This window comes from Mobula birostris, chromosome 4, assembly GCF_030028105.1.
Source record: "Mobula birostris isolate sMobBir1 chromosome 4, sMobBir1.hap1, whole genome shotgun sequence".
Taxonomy (NCBI): Eukaryota; Metazoa; Chordata; class Chondrichthyes; order Myliobatiformes; family Myliobatidae; genus Mobula; species Mobula birostris.
In genome coordinates, this window is record NC_092373.1 from 203,493,125 (window position 1) to 203,516,072 (window position 22,948).

The 22,948-nt window shown below is 40.9% G+C and overlaps 1 protein-coding gene across 6 annotated transcripts in view; it reads right to left on the reverse strand.

Moving 5' to 3' along the window:
• Positions 1-22,948, reverse strand: part of dysf (dysferlin, limb girdle muscular dystrophy 2B (autosomal recessive)) — a 391,959-nt gene that overhangs the window by 10,769 nt on the left and 358,242 nt on the right. For all 6 annotated transcript variants that reach the window (XM_072256784.1, XM_072256786.1, XM_072256783.1 and 3 more), the window contains 2 exons: positions 5,577-5,743; positions 4,525-4,634 (listed from right to left, as the gene is read on the reverse strand). In XM_072256784.1, coding sequence (XP_072112885.1) covers positions 4,525-4,634; positions 5,577-5,743 — 277 coding nt within the window. The remainder of the gene's footprint in view (positions 1-4,524; positions 4,635-5,576; positions 5,744-22,948) is intronic.

Below are 22,948 nucleotides of genomic sequence, written 5' to 3' on the forward strand. Positions count from 1 at the left end.
GTTGTGACTTTGGGATGACACCAGTTGTAGATGTTACTATCGGGACAATGTATACCCTGTTCATGTTCCATAGTCTTTCAATTGCCAATTGCCTCTCTTAATTCAGCGTATTTCTGGTGTTTTTCACTTACTGATTTCTGTAGTTATGTCTGTTTGGAATAGCTACATCCATTAAATAAGTTGATCTTTCTTGTTTATCCTGTACTATTATATCTGCATGGTTATTATGGATTGTCCCTTCTGTAATAATGGATTAGTCATAATATAATTTTAGGACTCAGACTCTAAAACTGGCCTCTTCTTCTGCCATGATGAAGCCACTCTCAGGTTGGAGAAGTAACACCTCATATTCTGTCCAATTTGCCTCCAACCTGATGGCATGAACATTGATTTCTCCGACATCCAGGATCCATCGCCCCCCCATTCTCCTATGGTCCACTTTCCGCACCTATCGGATTCCTTGTTCTCAAGCCCCATGCCTTTTCCACCTATCACCTCCCAGCTTCTTCATTCTCCCTCCTTCACTCACTTTGCTTCTAGTTTTTCCTTCCTCCCCTCTCCCCACCTTCTTATTCTGGCATCTTCCTTTGCAGACCTGATAAACTGACTCAGCCCACAATGTTCCCATAGAAACCATAGAAAACCTACAGCACAGAAACAGGCCTTTTGGCCCTTCTTGGCTGTGCCGAACCATTTTCTGCCTAGTTCCACTGACCTGCACACAGACCATATCCCTCCATACACCTCCCATCCACTTTTTTTTCAAATTTACTCTTAAATGTTAAAAAAGAACCCGCATTTACCACCTCGTCTGGCAGCTCATTCCACACTCCCACCACTCTCTGTGTGAAGAAGCACCGCTTAATGTTCCCTTTAAACTTTTCCCCCCTCACCCTTAACCCATGTCCTCTGGTTTTTTTCTCCCCTTGCCTCAGTGGAAAAAGCCTGCTTGCATTCACTTTATCTATACCCATCATAATTTTATATACCTTTATCAAATCTCCCCTCATTCTTCTATGCTCCAGGGAGTAAAGTCCTAACCTATTCAACTTTTCTCTGTAACTGAGTTTCTCAATCCCGGCAACATCCTTGTAAACCTTCTCTGCACTCTTTCAACCTTATTACTATCCTTCCTGTAATTTGGTGACCAAAACTGAGCACAATACTCCAGATTCGGCCTCACCAATGCCTTATACAACCTCATCATAATATTTCAGCTCCTATACTCAATACTTTGATTAATAAAGGCCAATGTACCAAAAGCTCTCCTTACGACCCTATCTACCTGTGACGACACTTTTAGGGAATTTTGTATCTGTATTCCCAGATCCCTCTGTTCTACTGCACTCCTCAGTGCCTTACCATTTACCCTGTATGTTCTACCTTGGTTTGTCCTTCCAAAGCGCAATACCTCATACTTGTCTGTATTAAACTCCATCTGCCATTTTTTAGCCCATTTTTCCAGCTGGTCCAAATCCCTCTGCAAGCTTTGAAAACCTTCCTCACTGTCCACTACACCTCCAATCTTTGTATCGTCAGCAAATTTGCTGATCCAATTTACCACATTATCATCCAGATCATTGATATAGACGACAAATAACAATGGACCCAGCACTGATCCCTGTGGCACACCACTAGTCACAGGCCTCCACTCTGAGAAGCAATCCTCTACTACCACTCTTTGGCTTCTTCCATTGAGCCAATGTCTAATCCAATTTATCACCTCTCCATGTATACCTAGCGACTGAACTTTCCTAACTAACCTCCCATGCGGGACCTTGTCAAGGACCTTACTGAAGTCCATGTAGACAACATCCACTGCCTTCCCTTCATCCACTTTCCTGGTAACCTCCTCAAAAAACTCCAATAGATTGGTCAAACATTACCTACCACGCACAAGGCCATGTTGACTCTCCGTAATAAGTCCCTTCTATCCAAATGCTTGTAGATTCTGTCTCTTAGTACTCCCTCCAATAACTTACCCACTACCAATGTCAAACTTACCGGCCTATAATCTCCCGGATTACTTTTTGATCCTTTTTTAAACAACGGAACAACATGAGCCATTCTCCAATCCTCCGGCTCCTCACCCGTAGACACCCACATTTTAAATATATCTGCCACGGCCCCTGCAATTTCAACACTTGTCTCCTTCAAGGTCCGAGGGAATACCCTGTCAAGTCCTGGGGATTTATCTACTTTAACTTGTCTCAAGATAGCAAGCACCTCCTCCTTTTCAATCTGTACAGTTTCCACGATCTCACTATTTGTTTCCCTTAATTCCATAGACTTCATGCCAGTTTCCTTAGTAAATACAGACACAAATAACCCATTTAAGATCTCCCCCATGTTTTTTGGTTCCGCACATAGCCGACCACTCTGATCTTCAAGAGGACAAATTTTATCCCTTACAATCCTTTTACTCTTAATATACCTGTAAAAGCTCTTTGGATTATCCCTCACTTTGACTGCCAAGGCAACCTCATGTCTTCTTTTAGCCCTCCTGATTTCCTTCTTAAGTATTTTCTTGCACTTTTTATAGTCCTAAGCACCTTATTTACTCCCTGTTTCCTATACATGTCATACAACTCTCTCTTATTCTTTATCAGAGTTGCAATATCCCTTGAGAACCAAGATTCCTTATTCCTATTCACTTTGCCTTTAATCCTGACAGGAACATACAAGCTCTGCGCTCTCAAAATTTCTCCTTTGAAGGCTTCCCACTTACCGATCACATCCTTGCCAGAGAACAACCTGTCCCAATCCACGCTTTTTAGATCCTTTCTCATTTCTTCAAATTTGGCCTTCTTCCAGTTTAGAACCTCAACCCTAGGACCAGATCTATCCTTATCCATGATCAAGTTGAAACTAATGGTGTTATGATCACTGGAACCAAAGTGCTCCCCTACACACACTTCCGTCACTTGTCCTAACTCGTTTCCTAATAGGAGATCTAATATTGCATCCTCTCTAGTTGGTACCTCTATATATTGATTTAGAAAACTTTCCTGAACACATTTTACAAACTCTAATGGTCTAACCCATCTAGACCCCTAACAGTATGGCAGTCCCAATCGATATGTGGAAAATTAAAATCCCCTACCACCACAACTTTATGTTTCCTGCAGTTGCCTGCTATCTCTCTGCAGATTTGCTCCTCCAATTCTTGCTGCCTATTGGGTGGTCTATAATACAACCCCACTAATGTGGCCATACCTTTCCTGTTTCTCAGCTCCACCCATAAGGACACAGTAGACAAGCCCTCTAATCTGTCCTGCCTGAGGACTGCTGTAACATTTTCCCTGACAAGCAATGTTACACCCCCCCCACCTTCCATTCCTCTGCCTCTATCACATCTGAAACATCGGAACCCTGGAATATTAAGCTGCCAGTTCAGCCCCTCCTGTAGCCAAGTTTCACTAATTGCTATAACGTCATAATTCCACGTGTCAATCCACGCCCTCAACTCGTCTGCCTTCCCCACAATACTCCTAGCATTGAAATATATACACCTCAGAAGATTTTTACCACCATTCACAACCTTTCTATTTGCAGCTTTGCTTGAACTTTTAACATCATTTATTTTCACCCCAGCCCCACTATCAGCTCTGGCACTCTGGTTCCCATCCCCCTGCAAATCTAGTTTAAAGCCTCCCCAACAGCACTAACAAATCTCCCTGAAAGGATATTTGTCCCCTTGTAGTTCAAGTGTAACCCATCTCTCTTGTACAGGTCCCACCTGCCCCAGAAGAGGTCCTAATGATCCTGAAATCTGAAACCTTGCCCCCTACACCAGTTCCTCAGCCACTTGTTCATCCTCCAGAGCATCCTATTCTTACCCTCACTGGCATTCGTTCAAGAGGACCGCAAACGTTGTTCAGAGCTTGCGTGCCTCAATGACCTAGAGAGCGATATTGGCTGTAGTCAGGGCTTTAAGCTTTGGCTCTTGGTAGGGTCTTGGTAGGTCAAAGGGTAGAAGCCAGACTAAGAGTGGTTTGCCAGTTCCCCTGGTTCAGAGGTTCAGTGAGGGCTTAAACATTCACTTTTCACCCTTAATCCATGACCTCTGGTTCTCGTCACACCCAACATGCTTGCATTTACTTTATCTAAACCCTCATAATTTTGTATACCTCTAGCAAATCTTCCCTCAATCTTCTAGATACCAGGGAATAAAGTCCCAGCCTGTTCAATCTTTCTCTATAACTCAGATCCTCAAGTCTGGCAACATCCTTGTAAATTCTCTGTACTCTTTCAAACTTATTGATAACTTTCCTGTAGGTAGGTGACCTGATCTGTACACAAAACTTCAAATTAGGCCTCACTAACATCTCATGCAACTTCAACATAACATCCTACCTCCTGTACTCAATACACAGATTTATAATGTGCCATAAACCCTTTTTGATCCTATCTACCTGTGATGCCACTTTCAAGGAATTATGGATCTGTATTCCCAGTTAGCTGAGTTCTACCGCACTCCTCAGTCAAAAACTAAACAGAAACAGACCGAAGACAAAGTCTTACTTTGGTTCCTCTAGTTTGGGGTTCATGTTGGGCTCGTCACGACCCTGAGCGGCAGGCCGTTCCTCACTCTCTTTCTCTGTCACGATCTCCAGCGTCATTTCCACTTTTCCCTGGACAAGGCAAGCAAGTAAACCAAAGCGCTGAGTTAACACCAGGGAACTGAAAGTTGCAACAGAGGAGAAACTGCTTGGAAATTGACTGCACCTTTCAAGTTCTCCAACACCCCGTACAGCCAAAATATTGAGGGAACGTCATCACTGTTGCAATGCGCGTCTGTGCACACCAAGATCCCACTCATGGGGCCCTGCCCACCCCAGCAGTGACAGGTTGGGAAATATGGTGGCAGATTGTTGTTGTAACATTGAAATATGCAAAGTCAGGTTGTTGTTGTAACTCTGGCTATGCGAATGCAGGTTGTTGTTGTAACTGACTATGTGAAGGCAGGTTATTGTTTTTTTAACCCTGGCTCGGTGAATGCAGGTTTTTGTTGTTACCATGGCCAGCTAAAGGCAGGTTGCTGTTCGTTCTAACACTGAGCTATGTGAAGCAAGGTTATTCTAATTCTGGCTACGCGAAGGCAGGCTGTTGTTGTTACCATAGCTCAGCAAAGGCAGGTTGTTGTTGTTGCAACCCTGAGTTATGTGAAGGCAGGCTGTTGTTGTAACCCTGGCTCTGTGAATGCAGGTTTTTGTTGTTACTGTGGCTGGGCAAGGGCAGTTGTTGTTCTAACACTGATCTATGTGAAGGTAAGTTGTTGTAAGTATGGACATGTGAAGGCAGGTTGTAGTTGTAACCCCAACTTTGCAAATGGAGGTTGTTGTGACCATTGCTATGTGTAGGCAGGTTGATGTAACACTGAAGTATGTGAGGATGCCTTGTTTGTCAATGTCCAGGTAAATTTATTATTAAAGTACATACATGTCACTATATACTACCTTGGGATTTATTTTCTAGTGGGAATTCACAGCAGAATAAAGAAATACAACAGAAAAACCCAGCGATGCAGGGGGTGGGTTGTTGTAACCCCAGGAAGGCTGCGAACTGATACTCACGGCGATGATCTTCTTGCCTTCTGCCTCGGCCACACAGGGCCACCAGCCCTTGACGGACTTCTGCTCGAAGAGTGAGACTTGTGCATCGCTCTCCAGTGTCCGCAGGCTGCACTTCTCTGCGGTCTTGGCCGGTTTGGGCATCCGGTTCAGATCCATCTCAACCGATCCTGCAAACACAAGAGATAGGTCATGTGTGACCAACCAAAGCCCATCTGACACATTTCCACGGCTTCCCACTGACCGAATCTGTCTGCACCTCCCAAATCCACCACCTCTCCCACCGAGGACAAGGGCAGCCAGTTAGGTTAAAGTTCAAAGTTCAAGGTAAATTTATTACTTTAAAGTTTAGATTTTAAATGTAGTTTTTAAGATTAAATTAAATTTAGATGAAAGATTTAGATGATAATTAGATTAGATTAAGGATAGCTTTATTTGTCACATGTACATTGAGATATAAAGTGAAATCCATTGTTTTGTGTTAACAACAAACAGTCTGAGGATGGGCTGGGGGACGTCTGTAAGTACCATCATGCTTCTGGCTCCAACATAGCATGTCATATAGTCATAGTCATAGTCATAGTCATACTTTATTGATCCCGGGGGAAATTGGTTTTCATTACAGTTGCACCATAAATAATTAAATAGTAATAAAACCATAAATAATTAAATAGTAATATGTAAATTATGCCAGGAAATAAGTCCAGGACCAGCCTATTGGCTCAGGGTGTCTGACTCTCCAAGGGAGGAGTTGTAAAGTTTGATGGCCACAGGCAGGAATGACTTCCTATGACGCTCAGTGTTGCATCTCGGTGGAATGAGTCTCTGGCTGAATGTACTCCTGTGCCCAACCAGTACATTATGTAGTGGTTGGGAGGCATGTCCACAAATTACTAACCCTAATAGTATTACTAATAGTATCACTAACCCTAATAGTATCACTAACTCTAATAGTATTACTAGTAGTATCACTAACCCTAATAGTATTACTAGTAGTATTACTAACCCTAATAGTATGCCTTTGGGACGTGGGAGGAAACCGGAGCACGTGGAAGAAGCACACATGTTCATGGGGAGAACGTACAATCTTCTGACAGTGGTGGGAACTGAACCCGGGGTTCCGTACAGTGTTACGCTAGGTGCTGCAATACCACGTCACCCCACACAAGGACAGGGACAGGCCAACTCTCCCAGACACACACCATCCTGATTTGCAAATACATTGTTGTTTCTTCATTGTCTAATAACTTATGCCTTGAATCCCATTCCTCCAAGAGGACCGCAAACGTGGTTCAGAGCTTGCATGCCTCAATGACCTAGAGAGCGATATTAGCTGGAGTCAGGGCTTTATGCTTTGGCTCTTGGTGGGGTCACCCATACCAAACAGGTCAAAGGGTAGAGGCCAGACTAAGAGTGGTTCGCCAGTCCCCCTGATTCAGAGGTTCAGCTCAACCCTGACTGGTCAAACAAACTGCTACAGAAATAGCAATGAAGAACCCTTTACGTCTGTGTGCGATAGTGTTCCTGAGTCTCCACCCAGGACTTGCATGGCTGACGGTAGTGAAAACCGAGGGGAAGCTACTGACAGGATAAAGGAAGCCCTGAGCACTGCCCGAGATGGAGGACCATCATGGCTGCCCTAAATGCCAGCTTCTTCCCCCGGTCTCCTCAATTGCTCCAGATCCCACCCAGCATCCACAGCACAACTTAGCATGGCGTACAGCGGGTATATATCTTACAGGTACACTGAGTTCTGTCCGGAGCTGTTTCAGAACAATTGACTACGCCAATTAATCTAGCAGCCCACACTTTGGGATGTTAGAGGAAACTGAAGTGCCTGAGGGAGAAGTGCTTCAATTAGAGGAGCAGTCCAGGACCAAAGAGGGCACAGCCTTAGAATAGAAGGATGTCCTGCTATAACAGAGATGAGGAGAAATTTCTTTCACCAGATGGTGGTGAATCTGTGTAATTCACCGCCACAGATGGCTGTGGGAATGGCGGAGCATACTTAATGGGCTGAAGATCTCAATTCTGCTCTTGTGTCTTAAGCTCTTGTTAGAGGGAGAACATGAAGGTTCCACAGAGACAACTCCAGACGAAGCCCAGTGAACCTGTGAGACGACTGTAATATCTGCCATGCACCAAGAAAAATTGTGCTGTACTCCCAAGGGAGGGTGGTGTTCCAGTTAGGAAAGTCTGAACAGCTCTTGCTCTTTACCCACTGTATTTCACAATTTTCGAGTGAACTCTGTGCTACAGTTGGGCAGGTTACTGATGGGAGTGAACAAAACACCATGTCTGCAGGCTGAAATCCAAATCTGCTGGAGCCCTTTCCTAGGATGAAAGCACAGTGTACACAGTATGTAGTGTGAGCAGATGGCAGGGAGGATCGGGACTTGTTTTGCTGCTTGTTGTATTCTGGGTTCTTCTGCTGAGCATTATGGGCATGATATGTTGGCACCAGAATGTATGGCAACACTTGTGGGGTGCTCCCAGCACATCCTTGGGTTGTGTTGGTTGTTAAAAGCAAAGGACACGCTTCACTGTGTGTTTCCTTTGCTGGTGTTCTGTGCTCGGTGTCAGATGTGGGAGGTCCTGGAGTCTCCCAGCCTTCTGGACAGCCATATCTGCACCTGGTGCATCGAGCTGCAGCTTCTAAGGGACCGAGTTAGGGAACCGGAGTTGCAGAATGATGACCTTCGTCTGGTCAGGGAGAGCGAGGAGGTGATAGAAAGGGGTTATAGGCAGGTGGTCACACCGGGGCCACGGGAGACAGACAAGTGGGTAACAGTCAGGAGGGGGAAGGGGAAGAGTCAGGTACCAGAGAGTACCCCTACGGCTGTACCCCTTGACAATAAGTACTCCTGTTTGAGTACTGTTGGGGGGCACAGCCTACCTGGGAAAGCAACAGTGGCCATGCCTCTGGCACAGAGTCTGGCCCTGTGGCTCAGAAGGGTAGGGAAAGGAAGAGGAAGGCAGTAGTGATAGGGGACTCTATAGTTAGGGGGTGATTCTGTGTACGCAGGAAAGAAACTCGGATAGTAGTTTGTCTCCCAGGTGCCAGGGTCCGGGATGTTTCAGATCGCGTCCAATATATCCTGCAGTGGGAGGGAGAACAGCCAGAGGTCGTGGTACATATTGGTACCAATGACATAGGTAGGAAAAGGGAAGAGGTCCTGAAAAAAGATGACAGGGAGTTAGGAAGGAAATTGAGAAGGAGGACCGCAAAGGTAGTAATCTTAGGATTACTGCCTGTGCCACGCAACAGTGAGTATAGGAATAGAATGAGGTGGAGGATAAATGCGTGGCTGAGGGATTGGAGCAGGGGGCAGGGATTCAGATTTCTGGATTATTGGGACCACTTTTGGGGCAGGTGTGACCTGTACAGAAAGGACAGGTTGCACTTGAATCCTGGGGGACCAATATCCTGGCGGGGAGGTTTGCTAAAGCTACCGGGGAGAGTTTAAACTAGAATCGTTGGGGGGTGGGAACTGAACTGAAGAGACTGGGGAAGAGGCGGTTGGCTCACAAATAGAGAAAGCTTGGAGACAGTGTGTGAGGGAGGATAGGTAGGTGATAGAGAAGGGATGCGCTCAGACAGACAGTTTGAGATGTGTCTATTTTAACGCAAGGAGTATTGTGAACAAAGCGGATGAGATTAGAGCATGGATCAGCACTTGGAGCTATGAGGTGATGGTCATTACAGAGACTTGGATGGCTCAGGGACAGGAATGGTTATTTCAAGTGCCAGGTTTTACATATTTCAGAAAGGACAGGGAGGGAGGCAAAAGAGGTGGGGATGTGGCACTGTTGATTAGAGATAAACGGAGGAGGAAAAGCAGAGAAGGAGGAATTCATGGAGGGGTTGTCTACGGAGTTTCTGTGGGTGGAGGTTAGGAAGAGGAAGGGGTCAATAACTTTACTGGGTGTTTTTTATAGGCCGCCCAATGTCAAGGGATATCGAGGAGCAGATAGGGAAACAGATCCTGGAAAGGTGTAATAATAAGAGTTGTCGTGATGGGAGATTTTAATTTCCACAATATTGATTGGCATCTCCCTAGAGCAAGGGGTTTAGATGGGGTGGAGTTTGTTAGGTGTGTTCAGGAAGGTTTCTTGAGACAATATGTAGATAAGCCTACAAGAGGAGAGTCTGTACTTGATTTGGTATTGGGAAATGAACCTGGTCAGGTGTCAGATTTCTCAGTGGGAGAGCATTTTGGAGATAGTGATCATAATTCTATCTCCTTTACAATAGCATTGGAGAGAGATTGGAACAGACAAGTTTGAAAAGCATTTATTTGGAGTAAGGGGAATTATGAAGCTATCAGGCAGGAAATTGAAAGATTAAATTGGGACCAGATGCTCTCAGAGAAAAGTACGGAAGAAATGTGGCAAATATTCAGGGGATATCTGTGTGGAGTTCTGCATAGGTACGCTCCAATGAGGCAGGGAAGTTACGGTAGGGTACAGGAACCCGTGGTGTACAAAGGCTGAGATAAATCTAGTCTCTCAAGTGATGCTATGTCTTAGTTTCGAGAAAATTAGAAGTCGAACCTTTGAACCTATGTTTGATTTTGAGAAAAGATGGGGTTCATTTGCTCGTTATCATCATTTGAGTTAATTGATAGATTTCCTCCACGATTGAATTGTAAATTTTTGGTACATTTGTTTTTTTTGCTGGCGGTTTGATATTTATCTTTAGAAGCTTTTGTATGATGCATGGCTTGAACACCTAATGGGTTTTTTTTTCTCACTTTTTCTTGCTCAGTAGGGTTTTTTTCTCTCTCTCGGTTTTCATCACCAAAAATTTTTTCAATCTTTATAATAATGTTTTTTTTTCTTGAGACATTGTAAGTGTTGTTTACTTCGATATATTCTTGTAAATTTTGGATAATAATAATAAAAAGATTTGAAAAGAAAAAAAAATCTAGTCAAGAAGTAAAGCTTACAAAAGGTTCAGAGAGCTAGGTGATGTTAGAGATCTAGAAGATTATAAGGCTAACAGGAAGGAGCTTAAAAAGGAAATTAGGAGAGCCAGAAGGGACCATAAGAAGGCCTTGGCGGGCAGGATTAAGGAAAACCCCAAGGCATTCTACAAGTACGTGAAGAGCAAGAGGATAAGCCGTGAAAGAATAGGACCTATCAACTGTGACAGTGGGAAAGTGTGTATGGAACCAGAGGAAATAGCAGAGGTACTTAATGAATACTTTACTTCAATATTCACCATGGAAAGGATCTTGGTGATTGTAGCGCCGACTTGCAGCAGACTGTAAAGCTTGAGCATGTAGATATTAAGAAAGTGGATGTGCTGGAGCTTTTGGAAAGCATCAAGTTGGATAAGTCGCCAGGACCGGATGAGATGTACCCAAGGCTACTGTGGGAGGTGAGGGAGGAGATTGCTGAGCCTCTGGCGATGATCTTTGAATCATCAATGGGGATGGGAGGGGTTCTAGAGGATGGGAGGGTTGCGGATGTTGTTCCTTTATTCAAGAAAGGGAGTAGAGATAGCTCAGGAAATTATAGACCAGTGAGTCTTACTTCAGTGGTTAGTAAGTTGATGAAGAAGATCCTGAGAGGCAAGATTTATGAACATTTGGAGAGGTATAACATGATTAAGAATAGCCAGTATGGCTTTGTCAAGGGCAGGTCGTGCCTTATGAGCTTGACTGAATTTTTTGAGGATGTGTCTAAACACATTGATGAAGGAAGAGCGGTAGATGTAGTGAATATGGATTTCAGCAAGGCATTTGATAAGGTACCTCATCGAAGGCTTACTGAGAAAGTAAGGAGGCATGGGATCCAAGGGGACGTTGCTTTGTGGATCCAGAACCGGCTTCCCCACAGAAGGCAAAGAGTGGATGTAGACAGGTCGGTTACCAGTGGTATGCCTCAGGGATTTGTTCTGGGACTCTTACTCCTTGTGATTTTTATAAATGACCTGGATGAGGAAGCGGAGGGATTGGATGGTAAGTTTGCTGGGACATTGATAGGATGCAAAACTGGACTGAGAAGTGGCAGGTGGAATTCAACCCAGATAAGTGTGAAGTGGTTCATTTTGGGAGGTCAAATATGATGGCAGAATATAGTATTAACGGTAAGACTCTTGGCAGTGTGGAGGATCAGATGGATTTTGGGGTCTGAGTCCATAGGATGCTCAAAGCAGCTGCGCAGGTTGACTCTGTGGTTAAGAAGGCATACGGTGTATTGGCCTTCATTAATCGTGGAATTGAATTTAGGAGCAGAGAGGTAATGTTGCAGGTAATGTTGTGGGACCCTGGTCAGACCACACTTGGAGTACTGTGCTCAGTTCTGGTCGCCTCACTACAGGGAGGATGTGGAAGCCATAGAAAGGGTGCAGAGGAGATTTACAAGGATGTTGCCCGGATTGGGGAGCATGCGTTATGAAAACAGGTTGGGTAAACTTGGCCTTTTCTCCTTGGAGTGATGGAGGATGAGAAGTAACCTGATAGAGGTGTATAAGATGATGAGAGGCATTGATCATGTGGATAGTCAGAGGCTTTTTCCCAGGGCTGAAATGGTTGCCACAAAAGGACACAGGTTTAAGGTGCTGGGGAGTAGGTACAGAGGAGACATCAGGGGTGAGTTTTTTACTCAGAGAGTGGTGAATGTGTGGAATGGGCTGCCGGCAACGCTTGTGGAAGCGGATACAATAGGGCCTTTTAAGAGACTTTTGGATAGGTTCATGGAGCTTAGGAAAATAAGAGGGCTATGGGTAAGCCTAGTAATTTCTAAGGTAGGGACATGTTCAGCACAAATTTGTGGGCCGAAGGGCCTGTATTGTGCTGTAGGTTTTCTAAGTTTCTATTTCTATGTTTCAATGTACATGTCAAATATGAACTTGAGTTGTGAATTATGAATCTTGGAGTATCTGATGTTGTTTGCCTGTGATGGTTCCTTAAGGTTATTATAGCCGGTGGACAGTAGTGGAGATAAGCTCCCACTACCTATTAAATGTGCTCGATGGCGTGCGTCTCAAACAGCCTCTGACTACCAAATCCAGATCCTGTCCTTCACACGTGGCTTAGCCACTAAGCTTGGCAGATCTGTTTCTACTGACAGGAGAAGGGGCAAAGGTGGGTTACTGGCGCCTTAAAACCAGTCACTTCAGGCAGATGGGGCTCGACAGCCATAGTTAGCTGCTCACTTGGGTGAGGGAAAACTCTGATCTCAAACCTCCGCTGCCTTGTGACTATACCCGCTCATGGCGTAGGCTTCGGGAGTAAATCACAAGGGAAAAATCCAGAACTGGAGTCCCTTAGGCAGTTCTAAGTTGAGTTCAATGCTGATTGGCAAATCTTGTGTCACTGTTGGTGTCAAACTGTGTCGGTCTCTGCTGTTCCTTTGGATTCATCAGTTGCATGGAGAGGTGGATCTTGCTACATGGGCAACAGCTTGCTCTCCATATCGTACTGCCCTGGCTTGCATATCTAGACAGCTAGGATGGAACATCCATGATCAACCCTGACTGAGGCATCATGTGCCTGTGATGCACTTACAAGTAAGATTTTCATTGCACCTGTTCATACATGGAGATAGTTACACCCAAGGTGTAGGACATGACTGCAAAATTGCGGTCAACGGATAAGTTGTAATGTAAACGGTAGACAATATTGCAAAGGATGAACACAGTACTGAAGATCTGAATTTGAATATATATTTGAATTTGCACGGTATACATAATAAGATCGATGTACTTGGAGCAGTGCATGATTCCCCCTTTTGGGATCCAGCATCAACCTGATTTTCCCAATCTCCCTGCATATTGAAGTCCCCATGATTGGCATGCATGATGTTGCAGGCATCACTGAATCATGGCTGAAAGAAGATTATAGCCCGCAGCTTAATGTCCAAGGTTACTCATTGTATTGAAAGGACAGGCTGGAAAGCAGAGGAGCTGCAATTGCTCTGTTGGTAAAAAATAAAATAAAATCATTAAAAAGAGGTGACATAAGGTTGGAAGGTGTTGCATTACTGTGGATACAGCTAAGACACTGTAAGGATAAAAAGACCCTAAAGTAGGGTTATATACAAACCCCCAAGCAGTAGTTGAATTTGGTCTATAAGTTACAATGGAAGATAGAAAATGTATGCCTAAATGGCAATGTTATGATAGTCATGGGGGACTTCAATATACAGGGAGATTGGGAAAATCGGGTTGATGCTGGATCCCAAAAGGGGAAATTTCTAGAGTGCTTATGAGGTGGTTTTTAGAGCAGCTTGTGGCTGAGCCCACTACGGAACTGGAATTGATTAGAGCGCTGAAGGTAAAAGAATCCTTAGGGGTAAGTGATCTTAATATGATTTGAGAAGGAGAAGCTAAAGTCAGATGTATCAGTATTATATTTGAGTAAAGTCAGAATTGATTGGAAAAGAACCCTGGCAGGGATGACAGCACAGCAGCAACAGCTGGAATTTCTGGAAGCAATTCGGAAAGCACAGGATATAGACAATCCCAAAGAGGAAGAAGTATTTTAAAGAAAAGATGACAGAACTGTGGCTAGCAAAAGAAGTCAAAGCCAACATAAAAGCCAAAGAGAGGGAATATAGAACAAAAATTAGTGAGAAGTTAGAAGATTTGAAAGCTTTTAAAAACCAATAGAAGGCAACTAAAAAAGTCATTAAGAAGGTAAAGATGGAATACTAAAGCAAGCTGGGCAATAATATTAAAGAGGATACCAAATGTTTCTTCAGATACATAAAGTACAAAAGAGAGGTAAGAGTGGATATCGGACCGCAGGAAAACGATGCTGGAGAGGTAATAATGGGGGACAAGGAAATGGCGGACGAACTGAATAAGTAATTTGCATCAGATTTCACTGTGGAAGACACTAGCAGTATGGTGGAAGTTCCAAGTGTCAGGGATCATAAAGTGTGTGGTTACCATTACTAGGGAGAAGGTTCTTGGGAAACTGAAAGGTCTGAAGGTAGAGAAGTCATCTGGACCAGATGGTGTACACCCCAGGGATCTGAAAGAGGTGGCTGAGGAGATTGTTGAGGCATTAGCCATGATCTTTCAAGAATCACTAGATTCTGAAATGGTTCTGCAAGACTGGAAAATTGCAAATGTCACTCTACTCTTCAAGAAGAGAGAGAGGCAGAAGAAAGGGAATTATAGGAAAGTTAGTCTCAGTGGTTGGAGACAATTGTTGACAAATCCTACTGGCTGTTGATGGAGTAGCAGCACTTTTATAGGTGCTCCTACTCTTTTTAATTTACTGCTTCCAACTTGTTTTGAAAACTTACTTTTAAACGCAAGCAACAGGAATTCTGCAGATGCTGGAAATTCAAGCAACACACTCCATGTGTTGTTTTAAACGCAATATTCCTTTATGATGAGTCGTGCTAAAGCCACTAAAAAAGAAGAGGACCCTCTGGTAACTTTGGAATCTATTATGCTGACACTTCAGCAGCATAAAAATGAACTTTCGGAGGAGTTAGAGCAACTCAGCGCTGAATTTAAACGAATGGATGGAAAATTGGATTCTATTCAAAAAACTTTAAGTGAACATGGTAAATGGATAAAAGAGAATGAAGATATTTTGACGACGTTCGACGCAAAGATTGATGACCTGGAACCGATCTGTGATAAATAGTTAAAAGTTAATGAAACATTAAGACAGAAGATTATTGACTTAGAAAGTAGAAACAGAAGAAATAATCTACATATTCTGGGTTTTAAAGAGTCATTGGAAGGCAATCAGCGTTCCGAATTTTTTGCAAACGTTTTGGCTAATTTATTTCTGAATATTTTAAAATCTCCACCTAAAATAGATCGAGCTCACAGATCACCTGCACCAAGACCTCCTCTGGGAGGATGACCCCGCTCAGTGATAATTTGACTTCACAACTTTCAAACAAAGGAACTTTTAATTCGTGAATCTCGTCAGAAAGGTATGATTGATTATGAAGACCCAAAGTTCAGAATTGTGGAAGATTTTTCACCCAAGGTGTTGAATGAATGCTTCAAGTTTAAAAAAGTCATGGCTGAGCTGTATAATAAAGGTTTTAAACCCTCTCTTCGTTACCCTGCTCATCTTAGAATCCTTTTGAAAAACGGTTCTCAGAGATGGTTTTGCTTGACCGAAGAGGTGCAGGATTTTTTGAGTGCTGAATCAATTTCAGAAGTTGAATTGTTCATTAACTCTTTACACAAATTTATGTTGCGTCTGCCTGATGGATCCTTTTTTTAGAATCAGCAGTCTAACTGTTCATTACTTTCTTTTATGAACAATGTTTTTTTTTTACTTTTGGCATACCTTCATATCTAATTTTTTTTGTACTTTTATTTCCTTGTTCAGAAAATTAAGGATTTATTATTAGTAAGTTTTCTTTGAGTTAAAACTTTCTAAGTTAATATATTTTGAACTTTCATATTTCTTTCTAATATTTTTATACTATAATTTTTTATGAATTTTTTAAAATCTATTTAATTTTGCTCTGTTTTTCTATTGTGTCTTGTTGGAACGCAGCTTTGCTTTGAAAAATTTTATTTTGCTTTTTCAAAGCAACCAGTAGATTGCTTTGGGATGGCAGGTTCAGCTGTCGATTGCCCTTTGGTCGATTTTCTCTCTTTGGGTGGGGGTACGGAGTGGTTTTCTTTTTTTCTATCAGCTGTTTGGTTCCCTTAGCTTCATTTGTTGCTTGGTTACTTTTTCTTAAAGCTCAATGTTTGGCTTTAATATAAATTCCAGTGGTTTTTAGTCAAACATTTCCTTTAAGCAATATTTAAAATGGACCATATTTTTCATTTACTTAGTTTTAATGTGAAAGGATTAAACCATCCTGTGAAATGTAATAAGATGTTTAATTAGATTAAGAAATTGAATGTCTCAATTTTTTTTACAAGAAACACAAATTCATAAATGTGATAATTTATGTCTTTTCAGCCGTTGGAAGGGTTTATCTTTCCATTCCTCCTTTCAGACTAAGGCAAGAGGAGTTTTGATTGTTATAGACAATTCAGTTTCTTTCGTTCAACAAAATGTAGTGTCTGATACCAATGGGCGTTTTGTTACAGTCTCAGGGAAATTAGATAATAAATTAATGGTTTTTGCTAATTTGTATGCCCTGAATATAGATCATCCAGGCGTTTCTGAACTTTCTTTTTGCTTTTACCAGATTTAAGTTTATACTCTTTGGTTTAGGATGAGACTTCAACTGCTGTTTAGATCCTGTTTTAGATCATCCTTCTTCTAAACAATTGACATGTAGTAGATCTGCCTTCTTTATCCAATCTTTTCTAATGAAATGTGATATTATTGATGTTTGGTGCTTTTTGTACCCAACAGATAGAGAGTACTCATTTTTTTCTCATGTTCATCATACGTATTCCAGGATTGATTATTTTTTTTGTTGATAGCCAATTGATTCTATAGTTCGATCCTGTGAATACAAAGAAATTGCTGTTTCAGATCATGCTTCTGTGTTTTTATCTTTAAATCTTCCGGGTGTCTCCCGAATTAACAGATTCTGGCGTTTTAATCGAACTCTGTTATCTGATAAGGATTTTTAAAAATTTTTGGAGAGACAAATTACTCTTTTTTTTTTGAAGAGAATACGCTGGAAGAGACTTCTAGTCTTATTTTATGGGATGTTTTTAAGGCTTATATTAGAGGACAAATTATTTCTTTAACTGCGAGTGTTAAGAAAAAAGCTAATAAGGAGAGAATTGAATTAGCCAATCAGTTGAAACAATTCGACCAAAACTATGCTTTGGCTCCAGATCCTGGTTTATATAAAAAACTGTGTTGAAATTAGAACTAAATACGATCTGCTTTTAACTTATCCAATTGAAACTAAACTTTTAAAAGATAAAAGTCAGTTTTATGTTCATGGAGATAAAACAGGTAAACTATTGGCTAACCAATTAAAGACCTTTATAGTTAAATGCCAAATTAAAGAAATTTGTAAAGCTGATGATGATAAAACATCTGATCATTTAGAAATAGATGATACTTTTAGAGAGTTCTATTCTAAACTTTATAGTTCTGATCCTCCTAAAAATAATGCTGTAATGAATAGTTTCTTAGATCGATTAAACATTCCTACACTTTCTGATGATAATCGAAAATTGCTGAATCAACCCACTTCTTATGAGGAAATTGCCGAGGTTGTTCACTCTTTGCACTCGGGGAAGACTCCGGGTCCTGATGGATTTTCTGGAGAGTTTTATAAGGCTTTTTCCTCTTTGCTTATACCTCACTTATACTCAGTCCTGTCGAACTCTTTTAAATTAGGTAGGTTGCCACAATCTTTTTATGAAGTCTCTATTTCGCTTATTCTTAAAAAGAATAAGGATCCAACTGAATGTTCTTCTTATAGACCAATTTCCTTATTTAATGTTGATACTAAAATTTTATCTAAACTTTCGGCTCGTAGGATTGAAAATATTTTGCAATCTATTATTTCTGATGATCAGACTGGATTTATCAAAAATCGATACTCCCACTTTAACATTCGTCATTTACTGAATGTTATTTGTTCTCCTCCTATAGATATTGGAATGTGTGATATCCTTAGATGCTGAGAAAGTCTTTGATCCGGTTGAATGGAATAATTTATTTAAAACTTTAGAAAAATTTAACTTTGGGCCCGATTTTATTCAATGGATTAAATTACTCTGTCTTCCTCCGCTCAGGTTCTTACTAATTCTCAGAATTCTAAACCATTTAAACTTCAATGTGGAACCAGACAAGGTTGTCCTTTGAGTCCTTTGCTTTTTGATTTGGTCATAGAACCTTTAGCTATTGCTTTCCGGGAATCTAATGATATCACTGGTATTTTAAGGAGGGGTATTACTCATAAAGTGTCGCTTTATGCTGATGACCTTTCACTCTACATTTCTAATGTGGAGTCTTCTTTACCTTCCATACTTTCTTTACTTTCCTGCTTTAGTCAGTTTTCAGGATAAAAACTTAACTATCAAAAGAGTGAACTTTTTTATTTGAATAATTTGGTATTAGTTAACTCTAACCTTCCTTTTAAAATGGTAAGAAATCAAATTACTTACTTGGGCGTAACAATTACTAGGAATTATAAATTCCTTTTTAAAGAATTTTTTTTTACACTTCTGAATTATGTTAAGAAGGCACTATCAAATTGGCAACCCTCTCTTTATCGTTGATTGGCCAAGTTAATTCTATTAAAATGAATATTTTGCCTAAATTTTTATATTTATTTCAGGCTGTACCTGTTTTTATTCCTAAATCCTTTTTTGATTCTTTGGATTTTATTACATCTTCGTATATATGGAAAAATAAAATTTCTCAATTAAATAAAGTTCATCTTCAAAAAGCTAAAAAGAATGGAGGTTTAACTTTACCCAATTTTAGGTTTTATTACTGGACAGTCAATATACGAAATCTTACGTTTTGGTTATATTATATTAATCGAGAGGACTGTCTGGTCTGGGTTTCTTTAAAAACTAATTCTGTTAATAAATGTTCTATCATTTCTCTCCTCAGATCCTCAATTCCTTTATCTTTAACTAATTTAACTGATAATTTTGTAGTTAAACACAACTTGAGGATTTGGGTACAATTTAGAAAATAATTTGGTTTATTGAGTTTTTCACTTTCAAATCCCATTTTTTCTAACTATTTTTTAAATCTTCTATGACTGATGTAGTTTTTAAAGAGTGGAATAGATTGGGTATTAAATGTTTTCAGGATTTGTTTGTTGGAGATAGTCTATCTTCATTTGAACAATTGTTAGCTCAGTATAGCCTACCCAAAACCCACTTCTTTCAATATTTACAAATTAGAGAATTTTTGTGTTCTCAAGTACATACATTTCCTAAAAGTCCAGATAAGAATTTACTTGATACAATTTTGAATTTGAAACCCTTCCATAATGGATCTATATCTAATATTTATGGTATGTTGTTGGGAATGAGAAATATTCCTTTAAACAAAATTAAAAGTCTCTGGGAACAAGATTTACAGATTCCAATTTCTGAGGATACTTCGAATGAAATTTTTAAATTGGTTAATACCTCATTGCTATGTGCCCATCACTCCCTTCTACAATTTAAAGTGGTTCATAGGGCCCACATGACTAAACATGAGCTGTCTCATTTTATTCAGATATATCTCCCTATTGTGATAGATGTAACAATGGAGAAGCTTCACTAATTCATATGTTTTGGACTTGTCTGAGTCTTGAAAAATATTGGAAGAAAGTGTTCCAAACCTTTTCAGTGCTTTTTAAAGTAAATTTTAAACTTAATCCTTTGACTGCCTTACTTGGTATTGTTGGAGGAAATGATATTATTTTGGAGTCACACGATTTGCATATTTTGGCCTTTATGTCTCTTATAGCCAGGAGGGCATTGTTGCTTAAGTGGAAAGATGCCACTCTGCCTACTCATGCTCAATGGTTAAATGATGTTATGTCATGTTTAAATTTAGAGAAGATTCGCTGTTCAATTTCTGAACCTAAACAAGATTTTTTTAATACTGTGGGGATCTTTTTGTAATATTTTCAAAATCTTTGATTTGCTATTAAGCACAGATGTTGGTTAACAATATGTCTCATTATATGATAAGGATTTTTTTCCTTTTCTTTTTTTTAACCAAACAGCTGTTTTTTTTCTGGTAGTTGGTTTAGACTTTTTTTTGTATAACAGAGTATATTTAGTCCTGACGAAGGATCTCGGCCTGAAACGTCGACTGCACCTCTTCCTACAGATGCTGCCTGGCCTGCTGCGTTCACCAGCAACTTTGATGTGTGTTGCTTGAATTTCCAGCATCTGCAGAATTCCTGTTGTTTTTGTATATCTTTTCAATATTATGTTTAAATTTAATGTATACGGATACGGGGTAAGGAAAGTATATTTGTGATTCCAATATATTGTAATCGATATATATTATATATCTTACTGTACTATGTATTCTTTTATGTAAAAAATCAATAAAAATATTGAAAAAGAAAAAAGAGACAATTGTTAAGGATGTGGTTTCGCGGTATTTGGAGGAACATGATAAAATAGGCTGCAGTGAGCATTGTTTCATCAAGGGAAAATCTTGCCTGACAAATCTGTTAGAATACTTTGAAGAAATAACCAACAGGAAAGAGATAGGAAAATCGGTTGATGTTGTGCACTTGGATTTTCAGAAGGCCTTTGACAAGGTGCCACACATGAGGCTGCTTAACAAACTACAATCCCATAGTATTAACTGGAAAGATACCAGCATGGATAAAACAGTGGCTGATTGGCAGGAGGCAAACAGAGGAAATGAAAAGAGAGTTTTCTGATTGGCTGCTGTTGACTAGTTGTGTTTCACAGGGGTCTGTGTTGGGGCTGATTCTTTTTACTTTATATTTCAATGTTTTAGATGATGGAATTGATGGCTTTGTTGCAAAGTTTGAAGATAATATGAAGATAGGTGGAGAGGCAGGTAGTTTTAAGGAAGTAGGGAGGCTATAGAAGAACTGACAGATTAGGAGAATGGGCAAAGAATTGGCAGATGGAATACAGTGTCAGAAATTGTATGGTCATGCGCTTTGGTGGAACAAATGAAAGGGTTGATTATTTTCTAAGTGGAGAGAAAATACAAAAATCTGAGGCACTCAGGAACTTGTGGAGGATTCCCTAAAGGTTAACTTGCAGATTGTTTCTGTGGTGAGGAAAGCAAAGGCAATGTTAACATTGATTTCAAGAAGACTAAAATATAAAAGCAAGGATTTAATGTTGAGACTTTATAAAGCACTGGTAATGCCTCACTTGGAGTATTGTGAGCAGTTTTGGGCTCTTTATAATAGAAAGGATGTGCTGAAAGTGGAGAGGGTTCAAAGGAGGTTCAGAAAAATGATTCCAGGATAAATGGCTTGTCAATTGAAGAAAGTTTGATAGCCCTGGGCCTGCATTCACTAGAATTCAGAAAAATGAGGGGTGACCTAATTAAAATCTATCAAATGGGGAAAAGCCTTAATAGAGTGGATGTGGAGAGGATGTTTTCTATGGTGGGAGTGTCAAAGACCAGAGGACATGGCCTCAGAATAGAGGGGTGTCCTTTTAGAATGGAGATGAAAAGAAATTATTTAGCCAGAGAATTTGTTTCCACAGTCGGCTGTGGAGGTCAAGTCTTTATGTATATTTTAGGCAGCGATTGATCGATTTTTGATCGGTCAGGGCATAAAGGGATATAGTGATTGAATCTGAGAGAAAATACGTAGATCAGCAACTATGAATTGGTGGAGCAGCCTCAATGGTCTAATTCCGATCCTTTATCTTATGGTTTTATGAGTAAATGGGTGACATTCAGGAGGGGAAAAGGGGAAAAACCAGTGCAGCGTATCCCCGTGGCCATTCCCCTCAATATCAGGTTTACTGCTTTGGATACTGTTGGGGGGATGCCCTAGCAGAGGAAAGCCACTGGGATAAGGCCTCTGGTATTGAACCTGGCTCTTTGGCTCAGAAGGGAAGTGCGGAGAAGAGGCAAGATGTAGTGATAGGGGATTCATTGGTTAGGGAAACAGAAAGGTGGCTCAGTGGAGAAGAACAAAATTCCAGGATTATCTGTTGCTTCCCTGGTGCCAAGGTCAGTGACATCTTGGATTGAGTCCAGAGCATTCTTAAGTGGGAGGGGGAGTAGCTGGGGGTCCATGTTGGCACCAATAACATCGGTGGTGACAGGGTCCTGAAAAGTGAGGTCTGTGATTTAGGTGCAAAATTAAAGGACAGGACCTCCAGATCTGTGACCTCAGGATTGCTACCCATGTCACGTGCTAATGAGGCCAGAAACAGGAAGATCATGCAGTTTAACATGTGACTAAGGAGCTGGTACAGGAGGGAGGGCTTCAGATTTTTAGATTATTGGGCTCCCTTCCAGAGAAGGTGAGTCATGTACAGAAGGGACGGTTTGCACCCAAAATGGAAGGGACTAATATCCTAGCAGCAAGGTTTGCTAGTGCTGCACGGAGAGTGTTTAAACTCGAGTTGCAGGGGGATGGGAACCAGTGCGTCAAAAGAGATAGTGAAGAGGTTGTGGAGAAAGATGCTGTTAATCCGACACACAAAGTCAGGAATCAAAAGGTTTGGCATAGTGGGATTAATGTTCTAGGCTGTGTATACTTCAGAGCAAGGAGAATCATAGGAAAGGCAGCTGAGCTCATAGGATGGATCAACACCTGGAATTATGATGTTGTAGCCATCAGTGAGATTTGATTACAGCTCAGTGCCAATCATTCCACTGTTTTAGATGTGATAGAGCAGGAGGGATTAAAGCGGGAAGGGTGGCAAGGAAAATGTCACAGCAGTGCTCAATCAGGACAGGCAGGAGAGTTAGTCTACTGAGGCTCTATGGGTAGAACCGAGGAATACGAAAGGTTTAACAACTTAGATGGGATTATAT